This window comes from Takifugu rubripes, chromosome 21, assembly GCF_901000725.2.
Source record: "Takifugu rubripes chromosome 21, fTakRub1.2, whole genome shotgun sequence".
NCBI classification, from domain to species: domain Eukaryota; kingdom Metazoa; phylum Chordata; class Actinopteri; order Tetraodontiformes; family Tetraodontidae; genus Takifugu; species Takifugu rubripes.
This window is the reverse complement of record NC_042305.1, coordinates 10,224,176-10,248,029: the sequence shown is the minus strand read 5'-3', so window position 1 is coordinate 10,248,029 and position 23,854 is coordinate 10,224,176. Positions and strand designations below refer to the sequence as shown.

At 43.1% G+C, this 23,854-nt stretch overlaps 1 protein-coding gene and 1 long non-coding RNA gene across 5 annotated transcripts in view; one reads left to right on the top strand and one right to left on the bottom strand.

Annotated features, from left to right (window-relative positions):
* dmxl1 (Dmx like 1) overlaps positions 1 to 14,700 on the bottom strand; it is a 32,475-nt gene extending 17,775 nt beyond the window's left edge. The window contains exons 1-20 of one of the 4 annotated variants that reach the window (XM_029830287.1): positions 14,602 to 14,700; positions 12,429 to 12,663; positions 11,738 to 11,863; positions 9,889 to 9,966; positions 9,362 to 9,440; positions 9,135 to 9,276; positions 8,874 to 8,940; positions 8,327 to 8,511; positions 7,607 to 7,811; positions 6,727 to 6,907; positions 6,280 to 6,456; positions 5,895 to 6,136; positions 4,645 to 5,338; positions 4,325 to 4,446; positions 4,080 to 4,169; positions 2,853 to 2,955; positions 2,620 to 2,739; positions 2,306 to 2,530; positions 560 to 1,797; positions 134 to 380 (exon numbers count right to left, since the gene is read on the bottom strand). In XM_029830287.1, the coding sequence (XP_029686147.1) occupies positions 134 to 380; positions 560 to 1,797; positions 2,306 to 2,530; positions 2,620 to 2,739; positions 2,853 to 2,955; positions 4,080 to 4,169; positions 4,325 to 4,446; positions 4,645 to 5,338; positions 5,895 to 6,136; positions 6,280 to 6,456; positions 6,727 to 6,907; positions 7,607 to 7,811; positions 8,327 to 8,511; positions 8,874 to 8,940; positions 9,135 to 9,276; positions 9,362 to 9,440; positions 9,889 to 9,966; positions 11,738 to 11,863; positions 12,429 to 12,515 (4,408 nt within the window). In that variant the 5' untranslated portion in view covers positions 12,516 to 12,663; positions 14,602 to 14,700. Of the gene's footprint in view, positions 1 to 133; positions 381 to 559; positions 1,798 to 2,305; positions 2,531 to 2,619; positions 2,740 to 2,852; positions 2,956 to 4,079; positions 4,170 to 4,324; positions 4,447 to 4,644; positions 5,339 to 5,894; positions 6,137 to 6,279; positions 6,457 to 6,726; positions 6,908 to 7,606; positions 7,812 to 8,326; positions 8,512 to 8,873; positions 8,941 to 9,134; positions 9,277 to 9,361; positions 9,441 to 9,888; positions 9,967 to 11,737; positions 11,864 to 12,428; positions 12,664 to 14,325 lie in introns of all 4 variants that reach the window. The other 3 variants (XM_029830289.1, XM_029830288.1, XM_011615506.2) reach the window with 3 other exon arrangements.
* LOC115247698 (uncharacterized) lies at positions 1,677 to 9,505 on the top strand. The gene is made up of 3 exons (XR_003886791.1): positions 1,677 to 1,750; positions 7,644 to 7,784; positions 9,208 to 9,505. It is a non-coding gene; the product is annotated as an uncharacterized lncRNA (long non-coding RNA).
* Positions 14,701 to 23,854: the final 9,154 nt, after the last annotated feature.

The following is a 23,854-nucleotide window of genomic DNA, read 5'->3' as shown; positions in this document are numbered from 1 at the left end:
CCTTTAATATATACACTCATGATTATCAGAAAGGGTTGGGTTTTTATTTCAGAATGTGCCATTTAACACCAAATACAATTAAACTTTCCCATGTCCCCCCCTCCCCCCCAGGGCAAATACAGTTTATACCCACCATGTGCAATGTCCTCATCAGCTGCCACAAGTGCATAGAGAGGGAGTGGAGGGATGGAGCTGATCTCTGTGTAGTCGGAGGTGGACTTCTCCGCTTTGTTAAACATCTTTGCTGCTGTGCTGCCTCCGGCGCTGATGGTTCGAGAGCGCATGCGTTTCTCTGCACTGGCTGTACTGTCGACAAGTGTCACAATTTCTCCAGCGATGCATTTCACCAGATGAGACAAGATGGCTTTTGCACGGTGCACCTTAAAAAAGGACAACTTATGTTAATGAATATGCATACTGCACCAAATTTAAACTGTTACTCCTTTCTAAATGTGCTTAGATGTCTGCTTTACTATCTTCTGTAATGTTATTAATACACAACACTCCGTAACAAAGGAATGAAATGAGAAGCTCTCATTTCTAATAGCTTCCAACTTACCTTCCCAAGATCCATGAGCTCCAGTAACTGGACAGGATGATACTGGGGTAAAGTGGGAAAGAGTTGCTGAGCTGCTTCAAAAAGCCCAGAATCTTCCATCTCTACAGGCAGGTCATAAGCCGTTCGTTTCCCGCTGAGTTTCTGAGCCAGGCTCATCATTGATCGTGTCACTGCCCTCTTGGGAAGGCTCAGTAAAGACCCAGGACCGGCACCATCGTCCTGGCTCTGTCTTACAGCCGAGATAATGGAAGAAAAGCTGCTGGTGATGTCTGTGTCTTGGGCAGTGGTTTTCGGCGGTGCTGGAGGCTGCCACTGGGAGTAGACATGCATCTCACAGTCCATACCTACAACCAGAATTCCATCTCGAACCCAGGAGAGAGAAACTGGAATGGGCAGTGAGCCTTCAACAGAGGAGACCAGATCAACTGACCGAAGCAGAACAAGACAAGGCGAGCTACGGTCTCTGCTGGCGTCGGACGGTAAGCAAAGTTCTGGAGGCTTCCCAGAAAGACGCCCGTACATAAAAATTTTGGTACCAATGCCAACAGTAAGGATATGTGATCCATTCTCTTGAGAGACCCAGTCTAAATGAACCAGGTTCTTTGTAGGTGGACCCTGACAATATTCTTTGGGCATCAAGCCCATGACATGTGGAATATCAGCACTTCCAGCCGAGCTATTGCTGCTACCATGGTTAGCAGTGGGATCATCTCTGTCCAAAACAATGGTCTGCTCTAAAATCCACTGTGAACCACCAGTGGACTCACACTGGAAGATACCGATGTGGACCGCTGACTCTCTGTTCGTCGGGTTGAACCTTGATGTGAAATTTGAGCTATGTGGTAAAGTCATGGCTGCATTCAGGTAGGAGCTGTTCTGGCGCAAGTTAGGGGAAGACGTCAAGGCGGGAGGAGAAGTCAACAGACCGTGGGAGTTAAGTGGAGATCTTGAATCCCGAGGTGAATTTGGAGTCTTCCTGTAAGCTACTGCGATCCGTCCAGTGTGACAACAGCTCACTTTTATGGGGCAACCTGGCACACTTACAGCGCTACTGCTGGGGAGTGTTTCCTCTACCAAGAGAGGCCACTCCTCCCACTGGTTCAACAAGTTGTCCTTTGTGCAAGCATCCACCGCACTCATGTTACATCTCCAAAAGCGCACCTTTCCATCGGAGCAGGAAGTAGCGAGGAGGTAAGGTACACGGCCAGCTGGCAGAGAACAAGACGAGCTCAGGTGACCTAAAAGGATTGTTATAAAGACAGTCGATTAAAAAAAACCTGGAAGAGGCTCGTTGGTCCCAAAGTAACTTAAACTGCTTTTGTGACTTTCATTGTAGCCTGTGAATTGGCATGAAATAGCAGACTTTCTTGGAGAGAAAGATATTCAACTGCTTAACTTTCTAAAGTAAATACCAGTTCTATAATAGTCCATCACACCATGTTGCTGTCTTCAAGAAATTGTTCCAGTGAAACTATGACACCTTATCCATGTCTGTAAATGCTGTAGCAGCAACTATTACGTTTACCTAGATATTGGACTGTTTTAACGATGACGTTATGGTTATTAATACTATCCCATAAAAGTAACAACAATGCTGTTGCCACCAATACTTTTCCCGCATCATAAACACAAGAGCCTTGAATTCAAGGACACTGTTTTCCTGTCCCAAATTGCAATCTTTTTCATTACAAAAGTATAACAGTTGGATTTGATTTATGTACAGTAGTTGACCCAATAGTTCCTAACCTGCTGAAGGTGTAACAGTGATTGCTTCCACTCCTTCTGGCAGAGCCAGCTCTTGGCTGTACACTCTGTGTGTTGTGAGGCTGAGGCGACAGGCGCTCTGCAGATTGGAAGTGCGGGGTTTATTTTTCATTACTGGTGTTCCTGGAGAGCCAAACATGTCGAAGGTAAACTGAGAGCTGTTCATAGGAGAGGCTGTGTTGATTTCTTTATCTGGTGCCGTCTCTTCTGAAACAGGAAATGTGAAAATGAGGAACGTGTGCAAATCTTTTAGAAAAGACTCTGTGGGATTGATGTAGTGGTTTTAAAGCACTAACCCAGGGTGACGGGCCGAGCGGCGAGTTGGAGATGCCACATGTGGAGGAGTGAGCGTCCGGTGGGGGTCAATTCAACCACCACAAGAAAGAACCGTGCAGAGAAGGCAGGCTCACTAGAGACTAGAAGGAAACAACAAACACCAATGCTACTATTGACTGGAGCCATTATCTCAATGCCAAAAGATAGATAGTCAGTATGATACACTGTTGCATAAAAACCCTTGACTAGATACCAGAGTGAGCAGAATTGGGAGTTTCCTGCACATCTTCTGTTCTCGTGCTGCCAATGATGAGATCCTCCTCAAAAACATGCAGGAGCTGGGTCTCCTTCCCCTGCTGCAGAAAACAAGAACTTTCATTATTGTACCACATCAACACAGATGCAAATTGAGCTAAAGTTGCAGTAAAACACACACAAACTCACCAAAATAAACACAGCCCACGCTTGAATCAGGCCTTTGTATTTAATGCATGTATTTAAGACTTTACATATACTTTACATTAATAAGCAATTTGTAACGACAATTACAACAATCAAGCGTAACATTAAGACTACCAGCCCGACATTGTGTTAGTCTCCCATTTGCTGCAAACCCAATGGACTCCACTAGACCCCTGAATGGGTGTTGTGGTATCTGCCACCTACACATTAGCATCAGATCCTTTGAGTCCTGTAAGTTGTGAGGTAGAGCCTTTGTGGAACGGATTTGTTTGTCCAGAGCATTCCGCAGATGCTCAAATGGACATCTGGGGACTTTGGAGGCTAATTCAACACTTCAAACTCATTGTTGTGTTCCTTAATCCATTTCTGAACCATGTTTGCTTTGTAGCAGGGCACATTATAATTAAAAAGAGGGCACCGCCATCTGGGAATAGCATTTCCATGAAACGGTTTATAGTCTGCGGCAATGCTGAGGTAGATGATGTCTGTCAAAGTAACATCCATATGGATGGCAGGGCTAAGATTTCCCAGGAGAGTATTGTTTAAAGAATCAGCTGCAGCTGCTAGCGTACCTTTCTCCTATAGAGAATCCCATTGTCAGGAGTTCACAAGGTAGGCTAGGCACCTTCAACTGGTCATCCACGTGATTTAGGAGAAGGTATGAGAAATCAGGCCACATTCTTCCCTTATTTCACCAGACGAGTTCTAATGCTCACATGACTATTGTTGCTAAACACCCCACTAAAACACCCCACTAGAGCTGCTCTTTCGGAAACTCTCTGACCCAGTCATACAGCCATCACGAATTGGCTCCTTTTAAATTCAATTGCTTGTGCTTATGCTTGCTTAGTTTTCCAGCTTTTAACACATCAGCTTTGATTACAAATGTTTATTTAGTGCCCAATATAACCCAGGTGCCTTGATGAGCCGTGTAATTCCCCGACAGTGGTCATTATGTTATGGATGATTTCACACATGGACAGTGTCTATCCACAAAACAATAAAATGCTGTACTTACAAACTCAGTAATGGTATCCAGCTCTATAATGCACCCTGGTTTGGCTGTGGATTGCTGACTGATGATGTTAAAGACCTCTCCAACATATTTCTAAAATTAAGCACATATTAACATTTTCAAACAATCTGGAAACAACTATATGAAAGCTAATCAAATTAATCATACTCTAATTGGTTATTAACTACTCCAAAGATGATATAAGGAAGTAACAAAAAGCAATTAAACTGAACCTTATTAAGACTTACAGATATTTCAGGGTTGGAGAGTTCACTCAAGAGTTTTTTGGCTTCAATAACAGCCTGATACAACCTCAGTGAGTGTCCATCACTTGCCACAAAACAGGCACTGGGGGAATTGCAGTAGACACCTTGAAGGGAAAGGAGGGGCAGAGGGGGAGAGAAGGAGGGAGAGAGAGAGAGATATTCATGTTAAAGTGGACTTTAAGTGGCCAATTGAATGGCTATTTTTCCTGTGCTCACTCCAACAAACAAACCATTCTCACTAAACCAGTTGTCTTTTAAAGCAAGGAAGTTTTCACCTGTCTTGAAACAAAATAATGGCTCACCTAAACAGCTGCTGGGGATGAGCGTGGGCAACCAGGCTACATTAGCAAAGGCTGATGCATGTAGGGAATTGATTCGTGCAAGCTCAGAGACTCCTCCTGATAATGACAGAGGGCCGACAGGGTCAACCCGCCACAATATAAGCTCACTGTAGATGGCGTTGGGATCCTGGGAAACCTGGATCGACCTGTTGGGCTGAGAAGTTGAATCAAAGAAACTTGGGAAAAGGGTATCCTGAGCCCGGATGATGTCTACCTCTGGAGTCTTCAAAGCATTGTGGTGTGAGGTGGTGAGGAGGAGAGGAAGTAGTGAGTGACAGGCCAGATCATTGAGATGGAAGCGGTGACCGCAATACCGTGACTTGTGGGATACACTAAGCACAGTGGAGAAAGCAGAGTCCTCTGCAAAGCTGACCGCCCACTGGTTCAGGGACCCATCTGAATGTTTTGAAATCATGAGAACGTTGGGGGTGAAAATGCTTAGTCGAAGACTGCTGCAGGTTGCAATTTTTCTTTGCCCTCCATAGCTTATTAGAGCAGATTTGGCTTGAGGCATCATGCTCCCAGGTGGTCGCTTTCTGCCATGCTGGATAGCCAGATCCACATTCTTGTTACAGGCATACATCACCACACTGTGGCTGAGGGAGATGGCATCACCTGTAGGGAATGCCACTGGTATACAGGACACAAAGGACACCTGAGAGAAAAAGAGAAAAATAGAAATGATATCTGAAGCTAATTAAAGCCCAGCTATCTGGTAAATCAATATCTTAAAAAAGTTCTATCCTTCTTTCATCCTGTTGAAGTTGTTTCATCCTGTTGAAGTTGTTCTGTCTATGCCAATAATTATAGTAGAAACTTTAATCCCCCCCCCCCCCCCCCCCCCCCCCCCCCCCCGATTAAAGTAGCCAACTATAATCAAAATCAGAATATCAGTGAAACTTGGGATTCTTTCAGGTGCTTCTCCACACTCAGTCATATGAGAGGTGTCCAATTATTTCTCTGCTAATAAAAAATGCATTAGGTAAAAGATTGAATTTTCTTTTGAAATTACACATAATTCAAATGCTGTCAGAATTATTCACCATTTTGCTGAGATGTTTAATAAGTGACAGCAACATCTACTCAATTCTGAGTAACATCAAACCATTTAAATTCTGATCAGGTTACTATTTAATGAAATAATACATATTTAGGATAAAGATCAAAGATCTCTAATTATCTGACAAGAAGTTTATCTAAAGTCAACATACCTGAGCTTGTCTAAACATGCCCGGCTGGTATTCATCTAACCAGTCCACATGCCAGACTAACAGAGAGCCGTCAATAGGATGGATACTGAACAGCATGTCTGCACTTTTATTCCATTCCTCTAATAGCACATCCACCTGGTGCTTCACTGCTGACAAAGAATGTTCCAAGTTTTCCGATCCTTCAAGGTCAATCGGCCTGCTATTATCATCTTCTCCATCAAAACTATCACCATCCTCATCATCTGCAGTAAAATAGAAATCAAAGTATCCAAATATGAGTTTTGAAATACACACACAAAAAAAAACACTCAACAAAATCTGAGTCTTGGGAGGGAGTCTATTTACAGAGTGAGTACGATTTTAATGCAAAAATATTTTTCAGTACCTTCTTGGGAGGACTCATTTTGTTGCTCGAGGCTGCCTTGGAGCTGTTGCAGAAAGACCTCCATTGCTAAGGTGAAATGAAGCTCTTTGTTGTTGAGCCAGTGGACAGTGAATAGACCCCCGGGTTCCTCATCATCACCGCAACTTAACGAAGAGATGGAAGGCAGTAAAGGAATGTCTGCAATAAAAATGAAAACAAGTGCGGTGAAGCATTAGATTATGTCCGGCTGAAGCTATTTAACATGGTTTGCGGACAAATATTTTGTACCAAACAGACGTGCCGGAAAGGTTTAGGACTACTTTTCAAGAGCAAACGGGGACATTTGTAAATATATACAGAAGAGGTGATCCAAACTCGAACTGGCTCATGGAATGCAAGGCAACGGAGCAAAATGGAAATGCAATTCAATAAAATTACAAAGCGACTAGTTCAGCAGCGTATTCTAACCTGTGGCTGGGTTGATGCTGGCAGCGATGTGGAAGTGACACAAAGCGTTAGCGTGGGGAACTTTGTTGCCACTTTTCTTGTGGCTGTAGTGTCTGTTCTGATGGTGAGGCAGGCAGCCGGTCAGAGAGGGCTGGAGCACATCCCGGTAAATGGAGGCTTGCAGTGTTTCTTGGACGTTGCACTGCAAGGAAAATATTTACTCTTTAAGTTAACAAAAATGCTTAATAAACTAAATAATTTATGTCTGAACCACTAACATGTTGCTTTAAACTGGCACGGTCAGACATAAACCTTCAAAGCAACCTCTAATGCAATTTAGAAGGAAGGAAATTGTTGGATTTTTTTTTACCCCTTGAAGGCTGACAGTCAGGTCAAAACCTTGTTTGATGAATTGTGTTGAATAAAACATGAGCAAAATGAGGGCTTCAGTCTCTGAAAAAGCCTCAGCAGAGCTATTATTTTCCAATTTATGCAGTATTTTAGGATGATCTTTATCTTGAACCTGCCGCATATGTTAATTTTAAGTAATTACAAATTGGAACCATTTTACGGACTATTCCATGGGCCCAAAACAAACTTAAACACATACAGTATAGTCATTTAACAATAAATTAAATTTAACATGCCCTCATCTTGGCTTTTTCATTTTCTTTCTTGGTTTCCCTCTTTCTGACTGATCTGAGCAGGAACCACTCTGAATTTTAAAGCTGAGCGAGTGGGAAACACAAAAGATCAAACAAGTGCTAATGTTTAATGTTTTAAATGTGAAATGGGACTCTTGCTTTTTATTCCTTTTCCCCCCACACAATAAACTTCATAACAGGAGTGCGTTCTGCATGGATTGTATCATTAACAGCAAAGTATTTTTAACGTAACTTACTTCCACACCAGGATTTATGTGCATTTTTCCATTGCAGCTTTTATTCTTTGAGGAGGCAGCACATTTGACTGTGTCACTATGCTGGCTGGCAGTGAGGTTGCTATGGTAACCCGAGAGATGGCCATCACCTGGGAGGAGAGTCTCGGCCCAGAGCCGGCACACACCGTCCTTACAGCAGGTAAGTAAAACATTACACACTGCGCCTCTGTCAGGGGAGATGAAGGACACAGAAAATAGACATTATGTTTATTAGGAATGTCTTAATTATGATTAAAGCTGGTTAAACTAACATCTGTTGCGAGATTAAAAATATATACTGTGTATACAATATATCTGTAAAATAAATTAAAAATATAACCTTATCAAGAAAGTAGAAAGTCATGACAAAGCATAACAAACCATGGTCTGAAAGGGTTACTAACATCATAAGGCAAAAACAAAACTGAATGCCAGATGTTTTATTTTGTTCTATTTTCATAAGAAAATTCAGGCCCCATCTGGCTCAGTGTACTTACAATTAAGCTATAAATTATATTAATCAAAGACATCCAAAAGACATCCAAAGACAGCAGAAGTGAAATTTCCAGTCCCTCCAGTAACAGATGGTGAAAAACAGGTTATATCAAGGGGTACCTTCAAAATCTGCTCCTTTTTAATCATTTTATGTACGGTAGTGTGTTGCTTGTGAAACTGAAGTAAAATGCTGAAAGGTGCTCATACCGGGGCATGTATTTGCTGGTCTTCCTCCATGAGAAGCCCGTAACAGAGCGAGGGTGGGCGAGGTAGACGAAGGAAAAGCTGAGCTCTCCCCTGACAGCGATACTGGGTTCAGGAGGTGTGAAGAGGCCAGAAACACCCACCCTCCACTTACTGGTGCTGTACCACACCTTCACCAAGCAGTCATCCTTAGAAAGAAAGATATGCAGATGTAGTATTAAAGTTGACATCCTCCACGTACACAAATTAAAATTGACAACAACCTGTCTTTAGAGGACTTGAGCCTCATGTGAGACTACTAATCCCAGAGATGGTTTTATCTCCTTTGGTTTAAGTTTCTGTCTATTTACATTCCAATATACCACTGAAAGTTACCATCAAAACAGTAACCATGGTACACGCTGCAGCATCCAGGCTGGATGTTGAGGATAATCCTGACAAAAACGTTCAGCATTTTGTTCGATGTGAAATGAAAGCTGTTGAAGCCATTTATATGCTGCTTTGAACCAACATCAGTACACTTTTAGTGAACCCTATTAAAGTCATTCACCTGTCCAGCAGTAGCAAAGAATTCTCCATCAGGTGAGAACTTCATTAAGCTAACTGGAGAGGCCGTCCTTCAAACAAAAAACGAAAAAAAAAAATGACATGGCACTTTTTATTCATTTGACAAGCTTGGAAGAATTGTGTTTTCAAGATGAGAAGAATGAAATCTAGAAATAACAGAATATCATAACTAATTAGCTGGTTATTCCACAGAAAAGAATGCTGGTAAAAAAAATCCACAAAGTCTCTTTTATGTTGTTCTTACTTGCTCTGCCAGATGCAACTCCAGGCACTGCTGGAGTCACTTCTCATTTTATTCCTCTGCTTTTCCTCTTCAGCTTCATCATCCTCTCCGGCAACATTAGACCACAACTGCAAGCTATCTGAGCCGGTTAAGAGACTCCTGCCTGGATACACACATACGTCACATTTGAACTCTACTACCATTTGTTTTGAGTGTGTACATTAGTAAAGCACAATCTGTCCAAGTACCTGAGGGGTGCCATGCAAGGTTGCGTACCACGGATTTTAAGATGAACTGTCCGGTCTTCTGCCACTGGCAATTTGCTTTCTGTACAAAATAGAAAAATGACGATTATATTTCAAGATGACGATTAATAAACAAAGGACAAAACGTTCCATTGTCCTCCAGTGTATCCAAATGCATAATGTTAGACCAGGGAACAGTGAATCTCCTCTCATGTGAGCCACATGTGATCAGGTCACATAGACTAAACACAGTATGTATGTCTGCACTGGCCCAACATGCTGGACTCTAAGGGCGCTTTTACACCTGAGCCATTGGTCCTCTTTAACCAGACTGGAGTTCGTTTCTGACGGTGAAAGCTTAGCTGAACTCTGGTGCGGACCAAACAAAGACAACAAAGACAAATCTGGACCGCCTGAAAATTTGGATCCTGGATTATTTGCAAAGGAGTCAAAATGAGGAAGTAACCTAGAGTGTTTTTAGAAATCTCAATGGGGAAAAAATGACTGGCTGGATTATGTCGTCTACTCACAGCGAGCGATGTGTCTTTTTGATCTTGATGCTGAACTGGCTCAAAGATGCAGACTGTGCTTCCATAGGAAGCTGCAACCTGTTAAAAAAGTAACGCAATGTCAACTACACAATAATGGGTTCACCACCAAAATATTATCCAAGTTAATTAACAATTCAATTTAAAAACAATGTTATTCTCAGACAATTATAAAGATGGCAGTATAGGAATAGAACTACACATAACCAGTTCTGTTTTTGTCTGGCACTGTTCCCCTTTCATTGCTTTCAATATTCAGCATGATGGAATATGAAAACATCTCATGAGGGTACATTAGAAAAGCAGATGCAGCACGTTAAGAGGGGCATTAAAAGGAACGTGGAAGTTTAGCTGTAGAGAAATTGAAATTAGGCGGAGACAAAAAGGCACTAAAGGAGTCCTCCCACTAATATTTGTGCTTTCTTTCATTGCAGTCTTCATGTTAAATTGCCTGTACAGAAGCAAGTGTACTGAAGAATATTTACCAGGCAATAAATTGTGACCATTGTTTAAACATTCAATAAAACGATATAAAAAAGCTATAAAACACTACATGCTTGAATGGCTGTACAAAGCCCAAGCGGAGAGGACACAATATCTGCAAGAAAAGAATTTGTAACCCGACTGTGAATAAGGAAGTCCTTCATTAAGGTCCCTGGAGTTTGACCATGTCACACTCATGTCTGTCTAGCCTCGTATGGAGCGACTGATCTTATTTGTGTCACGCCATCACAAAGACACGACATCAGCAAAGTCAAACAGCACGTGGTGGAACAACACGACCACGAATGTGGATGTTGCAACAGAGATCCTGTCAAACCGCATTTCTTCACACTCAAATTCATACAGCTTTACAGATAGCATCATGTATGTAAATGTAGAGCACCGAAGTTCAGATTTGGGTCATTTGCATGTTTCCGCTGGTTGGTTGGGGATGAAATCCCTCAACAGCATTTTCTATGAAATCAGCCTAGAATCAAGATGAAGAATATTTTTTTAACTAAACATTAAAAACAATTCCTGGGAAATCCAGTAATACCTAAAATATCACCTTATATCAAAATTAATGTAGAACTTCCATCCAATAATAATATCTAGGTACTTTCCATGTTAAATGCACAACATGTTTAATTCTGTGTGCCATTGCCATGGCCAATCAGGCCTCCATTACCCTAAAAACATGGACTTACTCTCACAAGGACAAATACCAAACACTCATCCACGCATGCATGCATGACCATGACCACACAAGGAAAATATATTCCTTATTTAGTTTATAGATAGTCAGACAACAGTAGAGAGGAAAATACAACAGAGAGGTGTTAAAGAGCTACAAATACACACTGTCTAGCCAGAAACTAGAAACATAAAAGTGGGGCAAAATAACTGGTTGTACTGTAGAACTGGCTTAACATTTTCTTTCCGGCAAAGTAAACCTGACATTTTGAATGTGTCATTATAAGAGACTCTTTCAATTTCTCTCTCTCTCACACACACACACACACACACACACACACCCACACATTACGAAACACCAACGATCTCATAACAGCCACAACGGACCTCCTGAATGCATCACATCAAAGCATTTGTTTGCGCCTCTAACTTAATTAAATGTTGTTTATAGGAATATGCAACTACATCACAACTACTTATTATTCTGCATGAAGGTGCAAACAATGCCAACACAAAAGACTATAATCTTCATAATGAGGATCCTCGGTTGAAATGCTTAAAGGAAGCACTTCAGCATATCTGAATAATTATGGTTACCCTAAGAAAATAAGCTGCCATCACATTACACGCTCAAGATCCAGTCGATAAGTCGTACCTGTCCACCCTGTAGCGAGCAATCAACGCAGCCAACTTGAATGTTGCCATGCTTGGCACCTGGGATAATTTGCAGTCGCTCAAAATCACTGCCTAAAATCACCACGTCACAGCCCGAAGCGTAGGCCTGTTGGGATAAAAGGGAGAAAGATGGCAGTGATCCTGAACATCACACGGAGATGTTAAATGACACTGTAATTTTAGAATTAAAGGGTCTAAAGAGGCAACAGTGCAAAGTGGATCACCTTCAGATTGGAATTGACCACATAGAAATGTTTATAGCCTGTATAGCCTATTGTTTCAATATAATATTATCTGATAATCTGCTGGAATATAGACGATACTTTTGACAGATCTAAAATTAAATACTAGGCCATAACTTTTGGAATCAGTCTATACTTTTGCCAGTCGTGGCTGCAGCCTTCATATAACAAGTTACACCAGTGCTTAGCAGACCTTAAGTTCAGGATCACGGGTTTAAAACAGATCTCAGCACATCTAAAATAGTAGCAAATCATTATATCTTTTTATTTGAAATGTCACCATAAACAAACCACTATTTCTACCACCTTTCAAATGTATATTCAAAGGCAGCATAATGGGCACATAAAGCAGATTATTCTCCTAGAAGTATCAGAATTGTAGAAGGGGTGGAGGGTGAGAGAATATTTCAGGAATCTGCAATAACTTACTGTGAATGGTACATTGTTGATGCTCCCTACAGAGAAACAATTGTCTCCAGGGTTGACGGCCCCTGTGAGGACCTGATGAAGATTCATGACTATAAGTTACGATGCCCCGGAGGCCTTTACTCTCCTTTCTCACAAAATCCGCTCCTTCCAGGTGAGAGCCATTGGAAACCATCGAAAAGATGTGTTCATCCTTATCTGATGCCTGTTATTCCACCCGAGTGTCTCTGTAAAACATCTGTCAGAAAAGCAGACAATTATCATTGTTACACTTTCTCCCAAGACATCAAAACTCTATTTAGAACCATTTAACCCCGAGCAAGAGCATTTATTTAGGCTTTACACGACAACAATCCAAGACAAAAAAATGAATATTTCCGGCACGATTTCAAATGTTAGGTCAGCCTCACAAGCAATATGTTGTTCTGTAACAGGACACAGAGAGACTGCACCGCTGTTTTATATGATCATTTTCAAATCCTAGCCGATCTTTCATTCCTCTACAGACCTCCAACAGTTTGCTGAACTTTTGCCATATTTAAATCTCCATACTGAAAATTCTTCTGTTGGTTTATTTTAACATGCATGTTTGCTGCCCCTCGGCCAGTGGCGGTGGGGCCACAATCCCAATAAACTAAAGCAAATTTAAGAAGCCTTTGTGAACGTTAATGTGCTCATGATAGGAAGTCTTGGCTGGTGCATAACTTTTCACAACTTATCAACTCTAGAACAGTACTTTTATTGTTCAGCCCCTCACACCCCTTCATTCCATTAGCGCTGGTCCTCTGTCAACTAATCTAAAACCCTGTGCTTGAAATTTAGGAGCAGTTGTTGGCTCAGACCTCTCCTTTAACAAGCATGTCAAGAAGAAAGACATTTACAATCGTCTCTTAATATGCAGACTAAAGTCAGCCCTGAGGAGAGTCTGAGAGTGACTTCATCTTCCTCTACAGCTTGGCCTGCTGGAACTCCATTCTGCCCAGCATTTCCACATAGTCCCCCTTCACACACCCAACTAGTTCCCAATACAGAAGCAAGGCTTTTCAGGTTTAGCAGACCCCGTCACATCATCCCCACACTGGTCTCCCTCCACTGGCTCTCTGTCTGGAGCCTTTCTGGTCAGTCCTAAGTTGTAGTTGACCTCCATTTGGGAATTTGGAGTCTGGAGCCTCTGCTCTCAGAAACAGGACAGGTTGTGTCAGTCAGAGCAGCAGGTGTCTGAGAACCGAGCGTCCTACTATAGTGGTTCCTACCTTGGACACACACACACACACACACACACACACACACACACACACACACACACACACACACAGCAAAGCGAGTTAATCCACTTTGTGTGCAGATTTTACTTGCTGCAGGCACAGAAAGAGAAACTGTAGGAACTACCCAACGCCCATTGAACAATTAAATCCATTTACATCTTAAATAGCCAAGATGCATCGTCGGCCACAGCAACGCAACATTACAGTTCTCTACTCCTCTCTTTCGTCTGATTAGAAACAAGTCCTGTAAAGCAACCATTAGCCCAACAGCAATACTAATACAGGCGGGAGGAAGATGTTGTTATTATTATTATTTTAGATAACAGAAGTGCACAAAAACTTTTCTGTCTGGTTGTAACTCACGTGATGTTTCAAAAGCCAGCATAACAAATGGCTCAAGACACCGCATGACTTACACTGTGTCACTCGTTTACATGGACGCAATCTTTTTTTATTTAGCAACAGATTATTAGCACAATGTTATCGCAACAACACACCGACGACCTGTCAATCACTACCTACTAGTTTCAGACTGTACGCATTAACTTAGCTGTCAACTTTAGCTAGCCATATGCTATTTAACTTGTCCCCGTACCCACAGTAACACCAATGTTCGAAAGTGATTAGCTACTTACGTGACGCTGCTAACTTCCACAATGTCCCGCTGATATAACGATAGGAGACAGCTTCTTTAGTCGCTCTTATTCATTTAACGCCAACATTTGACGCTACGATTTAGTTAGCTAACGACAGCGCGAACTAGCTCCTGGAGCTCCATACGAGCGAGCTTATAAGCTACAACGCTAGTTGATTATCACTTATAGGCAACACTCGGACCCTGTCTGTAGCTGCATGTCAAAACTACTAGCTTTAAAATGATTCTCAAAACGCTAACCAAAACATGGCCCAACCTCTTTCCAAGGTTATCAAATAAAATGCTTCCGAGGAAGCTGTTCCTAGTGTTGAAGATGTGTCATGATCGTGTCGCCGAAATGCATTGTGGTCCTTGTAGTCACGTCCTTTATGCCGTGAATCCAGATACTGTACACGTTTTTTTCCCCCCTAGCAAACTGCTCAAGGTGACATTTTTTGCAGTAAATGTCTCACGTGATTCTTGAGATAATGCCTGGCAATAGTCTTTATCCCAAATGGTGTCGTTTTGATCCGTCATAGTTATAATAGGGGTTACTGTATTTTATTAGGCCATTACAAAGGTCACGTCTGTTCAATCAATAGAACAGTCAGTATTTTCATATCAGGGTTTTAACATTAAACATTTCATAGTTGTAAATCGGAGCCACAAAATGAAGTGCAGCTGAATGGTGTTTCTGTGTTATGTGGTATTTGTGTTATCTGTATTCCATAGTCATCGATCAAAGAATTACTATAACTACATTGTACAGTTGAAGTGAAGATCTTATGATAGGATTTTGAAAATTTACCCATGGAGGTCTCAAAAAACGTTATCTCCATTTCCTAGCATACATAAAAATGAGAGCATTGCTAGGACAATAACTTTAAACTAATAAATTTAATGTCAGTACCCGATTAAGGGGAAAATATTTTCTTAATTCCTTTCGTTGGACAGCTCAAACAGCTTAGGTGTTTGTAGGCGCTAAACTTAATACTGGATTTTAAGTGCTGCATACACTGACTAAATCATATTTGGTCATGTGTAATCTGGACACTTACTCAGATTAGACAGAAAACATGTGTCTTGTTCTGCTAAATAATATGGCACATTAAGAAATGACTACATGTATAGCTTTCAAAATACAGTTAAATAAATGAAACAATACAAAGGGTTTAAAAAAAGTGTTTAAGTTACCGATCGAAACCTTCATTAACTCAAATAAACCACTCGATGTCGCTGTTTCTCTATTTACCTCAGTGGTTTATGATCAGCAAAAGATTTAACTACCCTCTCGTATATTTTACTAAAATATTTTACATTTTCACGGTTTTAGTAGGTACAAAATACATGTAAATTGGCTTTGTTGCGAAACATGGGCCTTAAACTTGTAATCAGAATAACATGTGTCAACTGCCCCACCACAGTGAGCATCACTTACATTTAGTCAGGACCTCACTTAACTTATACGTCATGTTCTATGAAGGACATTCTTAAAGGGCATTAGAAAGATTAAAACACTGTCAAATGATGTCAAATGAGGATGAGGAGGGAAATGTTCAAGCTCAATCAACACACAAATGTAAATTGGACAGACACTTTCCATGTATAATTAAAGTGGCACAAATGTCAGTGGCATCAGGGAGCGTTGGTGACATTCACTGATGTGGCAGTTGGGAAGTGGCGATGACGAAATTGTTGACTCTCCCATCAGAAAGTGGGTCACGGAATTATAAAAGATGTAGCTTCATAGTAGAGCTGCTGAATATTGCATCAGTTTGCCTTTCTGACACACATTCTTCACCACTAATGCAGGTTGCGTTTATGTACACGGCTTTGGGAAAACACGTACTCGCTCATCCCACATGGTCCTTCTATGTCAGCTCGTGCTGTCTGCAGTCAACCCAGAAAAACAACATAAACTAAAAGGTAGTGCCCTGTTCCATGGTATACTACAGACTGCATAACAATGAAATATTTCCATTACAAATGCACTGAAACATCAGTTTGAAATATCTTGTCTGAGATCTTTGAAGAAAAGTATACTGACATCATCCACAAGAGGGCAGTGTTGAAGCATAAAATTATAAATCTCTTCCTCCTGGCTGCTGGATTAATCTTTTTTTATTTGTATTTTTTACAATTGCAATTACTCACACAAATGAAAATGTGTGAATGAATAATAAAAGAGGAGTCTGGAGAAGAAACCAACCATAAAAAACAAAAATCCTGCCCAGTTTGAACAATCACATAATTATTCGTCGTAGATTACTCAAGGTTGGTTCCTGTTCCATGCAATACAAAGCTGGGTGAAAAGGTTAAATCAATCCTGCTGCATCATACAGGAGTTTTTATTTTCCTTTTGAAATGTGAGTTGCCTCTTTGAAGCGTTTCTGTGGTGTTATTATACTGTGGCCTGACGAGTAATAATGTTGATGTCTCGTACAAGCTGTAATTACTGGATCTGGGGGGTGGGAGAGCAATGCCGAAATGGGGTAGATGTTTCAATGTGGTCGTTTCTTTGATGTTCCATGGGTAAGGGAGTGGGGGGTGAGGTTAAGTAAAGCAGCAGACGATTCCGAGGAGTGTCTGCGCCCTTTGTGGTGCAGAACGACAATAGCTCACAATAATGGACGAAAAAAAATGGCAAATAAAACAAGTCTGTCTGCTGAGCGTTTGACACCAAGGATCGGCAGAAGCATAAATACATGCATAATCATGGGGTAATTACAGAATGTTTCTCTTTAAACACCCTGTCAGCCGATGAGCTTTTGTGTTGGCTTGTGTAGAGCCAAAGTGAGATGGATAATGGGCTTTGTTTGCGCTGAGTAAACCCAAACCGGCTGAAGTACACGGTGCTTGCACGATAACGTTGTTTTGCTTCGCACCATCTCTGGCAGACTCCTCATCCACCAGCTCTTCCTCCTCCGTGCTATCACTTCAACAGTGTCCTACATTTCCTCATAACGCACTGACTGGAGTCAAAGCGTCCTTGGCTGTGACTGGTGATGACTCAATTGATGGAGCCCGTCTCAGTGGGTGTGTTTGTTCATGCTACATATGGGGTACCAAAATGCGCATTCTGCTAGCAAAGTGAGGACAAATTTGGGAAATGAGGCCATTTTGATCGGTCGTCAAAACTCAGAGGCCTGTCTGAGGGTAACGTTATGGTTTTAAGGTACAGTTTAGACTTGGGTTTGGGGTCAGGATCAGGGTCAGGATCAGGGTCAGGATCAGGGTCTGGATCAGGGTCTGGGGCTTCCATCAATGCATTCTTAACAGATATCAGGGGAGACAGACTTTCACTTTGGGGCATTATTTACAGAAATGAGGCAAACTTCCTCGGACATGACGCCGAAGAGGTTTGTGGTGTATTAAATTAACACAAATGTGATTAACTGGTCACCCAGTCTGCTGTGTCTGCTCAGGCATCAAGTTCACTCACCTTTACTGAGCGTCAGCACGTGTGAAGGCCATCCGTGCATGTGACAGCGACACTGCGGGAGTGTTTCCGTGTTCCTGCAAAGGTGACTCTGAAGTGTTGGGAGCGGACATTACCGCAGGAAGAGGGGCGACTGGACAGGCGGCAGGATGTCCCACCACGTTAGCGTTGCGGTGGCACCCATTTCCTTCAGCTCTTCCCAGCAGCCCAGCCAGAGGTCATCTGAGGTCACCCAGCCTCCTCCTTCTGTCATTATTCTCCCATCACCTGCCACCCTTATAGACCCACAAACCTTTTTTGACTGTTCTTTTTGTCAGATCTTTAACAAACCTGTAACTCTCCTCCAGTCTTTCTCCCTCTCTCACCCTCTCTGTCTGTCCTCCCCTCTCTCTCTCCCTTTCTCTCCCTCTTCCGCCCTCTCTCCTCCCCCCTCACCTCTTGGATTACACCAGAGAGAGGACTTGATGCCATTTGTGTTTTTACAAGTAATGACAGCCTGTGTTGAATCATGGGCGATCAAAGCAGGCCTGCCTTTGTGCTGCGCTCTTAAATCTATTGACATTTATTATTATGCAACCAGGGTGTATTGCTATCGTTGTCATGTGGCCGACGGGCCCTCCGGTGAAAATGCAAACCACCTCAGGGTGCGCCATGGTAACGCAGTGCCACGCTGGCACTGGCTGGTTTTCTGAAGGATGCTGTTGTAGTCGCGCTCCTTTTATGCCATAAACTAAAAGGTGTCATTGATGTGTCTGCCTTCATTTTCTGACTGACTCCTTCCTCCCGCCTGAGGAACCTTTAGGAGGAACTTTTTATTTCCTCCGCTATCGATCACTGATCAATGATGTGAGAACACATCAGATCCAGCACCTGCTGCACACACCGCAGAGGAGAAACGCTGCTGTTCGTCCTCACGACATGATAAGCCGCGCTCAAAGAAATACGGAAATGGTTCAGAGGTGGTTCTGAACATCACTCAGGCACTTGAAGTCACCTCCTCTGTGACCTGGCTACACACAGGCGACTCAGACTGACCTCAGATCAGGAATCACACGCTCAACCGCTGAGCCATATTACATATTCCACATTGCCCGATCATCTCTTTTAGGGTAAAATATCCAATTAAGCGCCATGATGGCTGTGGTTGGACCATTATCCGCCGCTGATGTCTGCTTATTATCCTCTGCTGATTTATTCCGCCGACCCATTACCTACTGTGACCTACATCCACTTGGGTCTCACCTATTAATCATTTAGCTGTTCAAAGCTGAGATCTGTCCGTGGAGGAATGCAGCATTAATTCCCCCTCGGCACCGTATAGAGGGGCCCGGTGTCGTCACCGTGCAGCGGCGGATCAGAGGGAGCACAGACCACATGTGTCAACAGCTGCCACCTGCGGTGAATGCAAACGCCCTCCGTGTTTTCAATGTCAAAGTCCAGACTCATAAAATCTCGCCGTCCTGTCAGACACAGCCAAGGCGAGCGAGTGGAAAGGAAGAGAGGAAGGCGCCATGTAACGGTGGAAGAGGAAAAGCCTTTGTGGAAGACGCTCTCATCACAGGTCCAGATTTCCAAGTGGGGTCAAACTTCCGGTTCTGGCGACGCGGATGAATCCGGACTGGGCGCTCCCTTCAGGTCGACCAGCCCAGATCCCAGATGGGGATTAGAGGAATAATTTGAAATGTCAGGAGAACATCTGCTTCCACTTTGCCTGCCGCTGTAGCACTCGCTGTGCTGTGCAGCATCATTTCCTCTAAACTCTCATGATGCCAGAAAAAAAAAAAAAAAAACGTGCTTCCACATTGTGCTCGCCGCCGCTCATTTTAAACTGAGAGAGAGACAGATGGTCCACTGGAACAAACTGATTGCTTTCCTCCTGTGATTTATCCGCCATCCGTACTTAAAGTTCTGTCTTCATTGCCATCGCATGGGAAGAAGAACAGGAAATAAAAGCAGGTGTGCTGAGATGACCTGATGTCTTTAAAGTGTCTTTAAATGAAGTTTGTTCTACGTGTGTCTGAGAAAAAACACACACGCCTCCTAGATAACAATCGGCATCCGAAGACACACGTACGCGAGAACACAAAATTGAATATTTCGTGCCCAATGGGAAATGTCACCACTTCAAAGGTCGGCAAATTTCCTGTTCTCCTGTCACACCCGCTCCTGTCCCTGCTCCCCAGGGATCCTTCATTACAGCCTCAAGGTCAGAAGATCAGGAAATAAGACAAAGACAGTGGCTCTATAAACATTTCTGTTCGGCTGACGCCACAACCTTCAACCAGATCGTAAAAGCCTGGCAGCTAACCTCTGTGAACGGCCTTTTTCTCTATTTCAGATCTGATGAAGAGCCGGACATCCAGAGGTGAGACAGATGAGGGAGGACAAAGATGCTCATGCACAAGCACTCAGACCTCTTAGACATCCCCCAACACACACACTTAGTCCCATCTGAGATTCCGTGGAGTGTGCTCTCTCCCTGTCACTCCTAGTTACAGACCTATCATGCAGAAATGTTGACTTATTCATGTCTTTCATGCAAACGGGGATGAGCGGAGGTAAGCGAAGCTGGGTGGGGCGTGGCACAGCACGGTGTGTGTGTGTGTGTGTGTGCATGGCCTGTCATGCAGTACCATGCTCATTGTAGCTTACTTACACGCTTTACATCCTTTTGCTTTTACATCTCTCTCTCTCTCTCTCTCTCTTTATCTCTAAGCCAGTTTCTAATAAAGCTGTGTGACTTCATCACATTGCATTCCTGTCATTTCCTATATGATTTTCCATGGTATAGCTTGGAATATCAGAATGCAGCAAGGCTGTGCAGTGTTCTGTCGCTGAGAAGGGCCTTATTGTCCGAATTTTATTGACTATTTCAAGAGAAATATCGGCCTGTGCCGCTGAAAATCCAATGTTAAATGCTTTGAAATACAGATGAGTTGCTCCAAACACTATTTAAAGTCCCTTGCTTGAGCAGGTAAGTGCTAGAGTAGGTTAAAAAAAATCTCTCCTGGAAACTTCCTGGAGACCAATTAAAAATAGTGTGAAAGTGTCACTTGCCAGTTGGATGGTGCTTAAAATGTAAATGCTGTTCACGTGTCAGTGGGTAATTCTCATTAACTTCACTGGTCTGTGTGTGTGTGTGTGTGTGTGTGTGTGTGTGTGTGTGCGCGCGTGCGTGCTCGCTCGCTCGCTCGCTCACGAGACACCTTGCAATAACTGCCAGACACCTACAATCATAACTCAAGGGGGACACAATCTATTTGTTCATTTCCTGACTTGTAGAGGGGGGAATGGATGTAAAAACCAACAGTGGATGTGTCAGACATGGATCTCCATGTGAATTATTAGACAGTTTTCTCTCAAGAGAGTGACATATGAGATAAATAACATGCACGCACCAACCCCCGACACACACAAACGTACCTTGGGTCAGAATTCACCTACAGTGTCAGGTCATGCCATAATTCCCTATTGTTTTCTGGAGATTGCTTTGTCTTTTTCATTAGATCCTCTTCAATATTTGCTCGACCTCTGCTGGAAACAGTCCAGAGACTAATTGGTGACATTAAGGAGGGAGCATGTGGTCTAACACAAATGGGCAAATGTCGGATTTAATGGAAAGACTGGTATGAAACCGTGATGTGCATTTGCGAAAGCCTGTCATCTTTAGAGAATTTATACGACAGTTTCTCAACAATATCGGCAACGGGAAAAACGGGGCGCAATGCTGGGAGGTGTTTCCGCCATTGTTCAATATTCAGCTTTTGAGAATATATGGCTCCCGTTTGGAATACTAGTGCCACCTCTCATCAGGCTGATCTAATTAATTCGCTTTCATTCATTAAAACTTTGATGAATTTGCGGCGCCATGAATTCCCCGCTGAAACTGCATCAAAAAGAACCCCAGACCAGCAGAACAGCAGAGCTTCAACGTGAACATCACATTGGAGACTGGGAAAAAGTTTGCAAACTAGTGATGATGAGGATGAGATTGTAGGAGCCGGATGAGGAGCTGGGAGAGAAAAATGGCTCCTCTGGTCCACAGGTGAGCAGCAGCCATGAGGCAGCAGCAGTGGTTTCAGACAGTCACCTTGACCTCGCATCCCAATGTGCACTAATGTTCTCAATCACACAGCTGTTCCTTCATGTGTGTGTTTTTATCCTGTATTTTCGTACCCCGCACCTTCCCCTCCTGAAAACATAGTTCTGAGATGCTTCTTGTGGGTTCTGCTTTTACATTTTACAGGCTGTAATCCTGTGAAATGTGACGCCTGGAGGAAGAGTTTCTCCCCTCTGGTCTTGAGAACCTGAGCTACTAAATTACTGATGAAATACTGATGTCATCTCTGCCTCTCATAATAAATGTATTCTCTCTCTAAAAAAAAAGAAATACATTTTTAAAAAAAAAGCATAGTCAATTATCTTTGTTCTTTTGTTTGTAGCACTTTCAGGCTTGTAGACGTGCGTTTTTATCTCAGCCTGACATCATACAAGCACTTAAGCACGGCCGCTGAGATTCAGGGAGAGCAACAGAAGTGTGTGTTGATCAGAGGTGTTTCCATGTTGTGGCTGATTGCCGTAATGGTCGGCCTGGATTTGAGGCGAGGCATCTCTGACCACACTCTCTTGTGCATGTTTGTGCATGTGCCGACCAAAGCACACGGGCTCAGCCTTCACCAGCGGTTTCAATGCTGGCGAGAAGGCAAGAAGCAATGGTTTTCTCTTTAGACGCTTCAAATTTGGGCGTTCTGGGAGGGGAGGGAAGCAAGTTGAAATGTCAGCGTCAGAGGGAATTACTGCTGCACAAGTGAGAAGGACTTCACTTCTGTCTCTGGATGCTGGATCCTACAGCTGCAAGGTTACGGTGTGTGACCGAGATGGTTTTAAAGAACACACACACACACACACACACACACACACACACACACACACACACACACACACACACACACACACACACACACACACACTGGAGTCCCAGAGTGCATCTGGGAGAACTTTAGCAAAGATCAGCAGGATAAGCTCTGACACGAGCATATTCCCAGAGTTCAGACTAACTGGTGTGTATCCTGACATTATTGAGCTGGAATTAAAGCCTGCCTGCCTCCCACACTCAGCAACACTTTCACTTTAAAGAGGGGGGCAGAGAGAGGGGGAGAAGCAGACAGAGGGATGGGAAAGCCACAGAGGGGGGAGAAACAGAGAGAGGGAGACAGGCAGGCAGGCAGGCAGAGAGTGATAAGATAGCATGAAAGACATGACTTGAAAAAGAGCAACTTTATTTTCAGGAGCAAGATCACGTGATATACCATATACAGGTGTATAGCCATACATACACGTACGTCTACAAGTACGTCAAGCATCAATAGTAAATTCCAGGGTGAAGACTGAATTTAAAGGAAAGGTGTGACCTGAGGTACTGTGGACATTAAGCATCATTCTTTTGTTTGACAGTAAATATCTGTGTCTGTGTGTGTATGTGTGTGCGCGCGCGCGTTTAATTGTAGTATAAACTCAACACGAGTCAACAGAAAGACCCCGGTCAGATTTGAGTCTAAATGTAGCAGAACGCCAACTTTTATCTGATGCTCTCAGATGAGGCTCCAGATGCAAAGTCCCAACTCAAGCACGTGTTTGTTCGTGCGTGCGCGCTGCGTGCCACCATGAAAGCAGGGGAGACCACCGGGGGAGGGACACCGGGCAAAACAGACGACAGCCGTTCTGAACCCGGGGGCATACCGATCCGCATCGATTGTGCACAAAAACAAGTCCCAAAGTGCAGAAATGCGGGCGGCGGTGAGGACGGGCGCCTTTAGCGTGTCTCCAAAATGATTGTTGACAGTCTGCATGACACAGAGCAGCCAGCGGGTCCGCAAAATAGAGCTTAATCTTATTTAAAATATCCAACTAACCTATGACAACATCTCCCCCCTCTCTCTTTCTCCCTCTCTCACTCCCAGCGGACGGGCTTTTCTCTTTCTACGCCGCGCATTCTTATGAAATACCTGCGTAAAAATAGAAATACAGTTGTCCATAACTGGCACCAATTGACACAATACCTCTCGTACCAGACGTAGCTCCTCCCTATGTG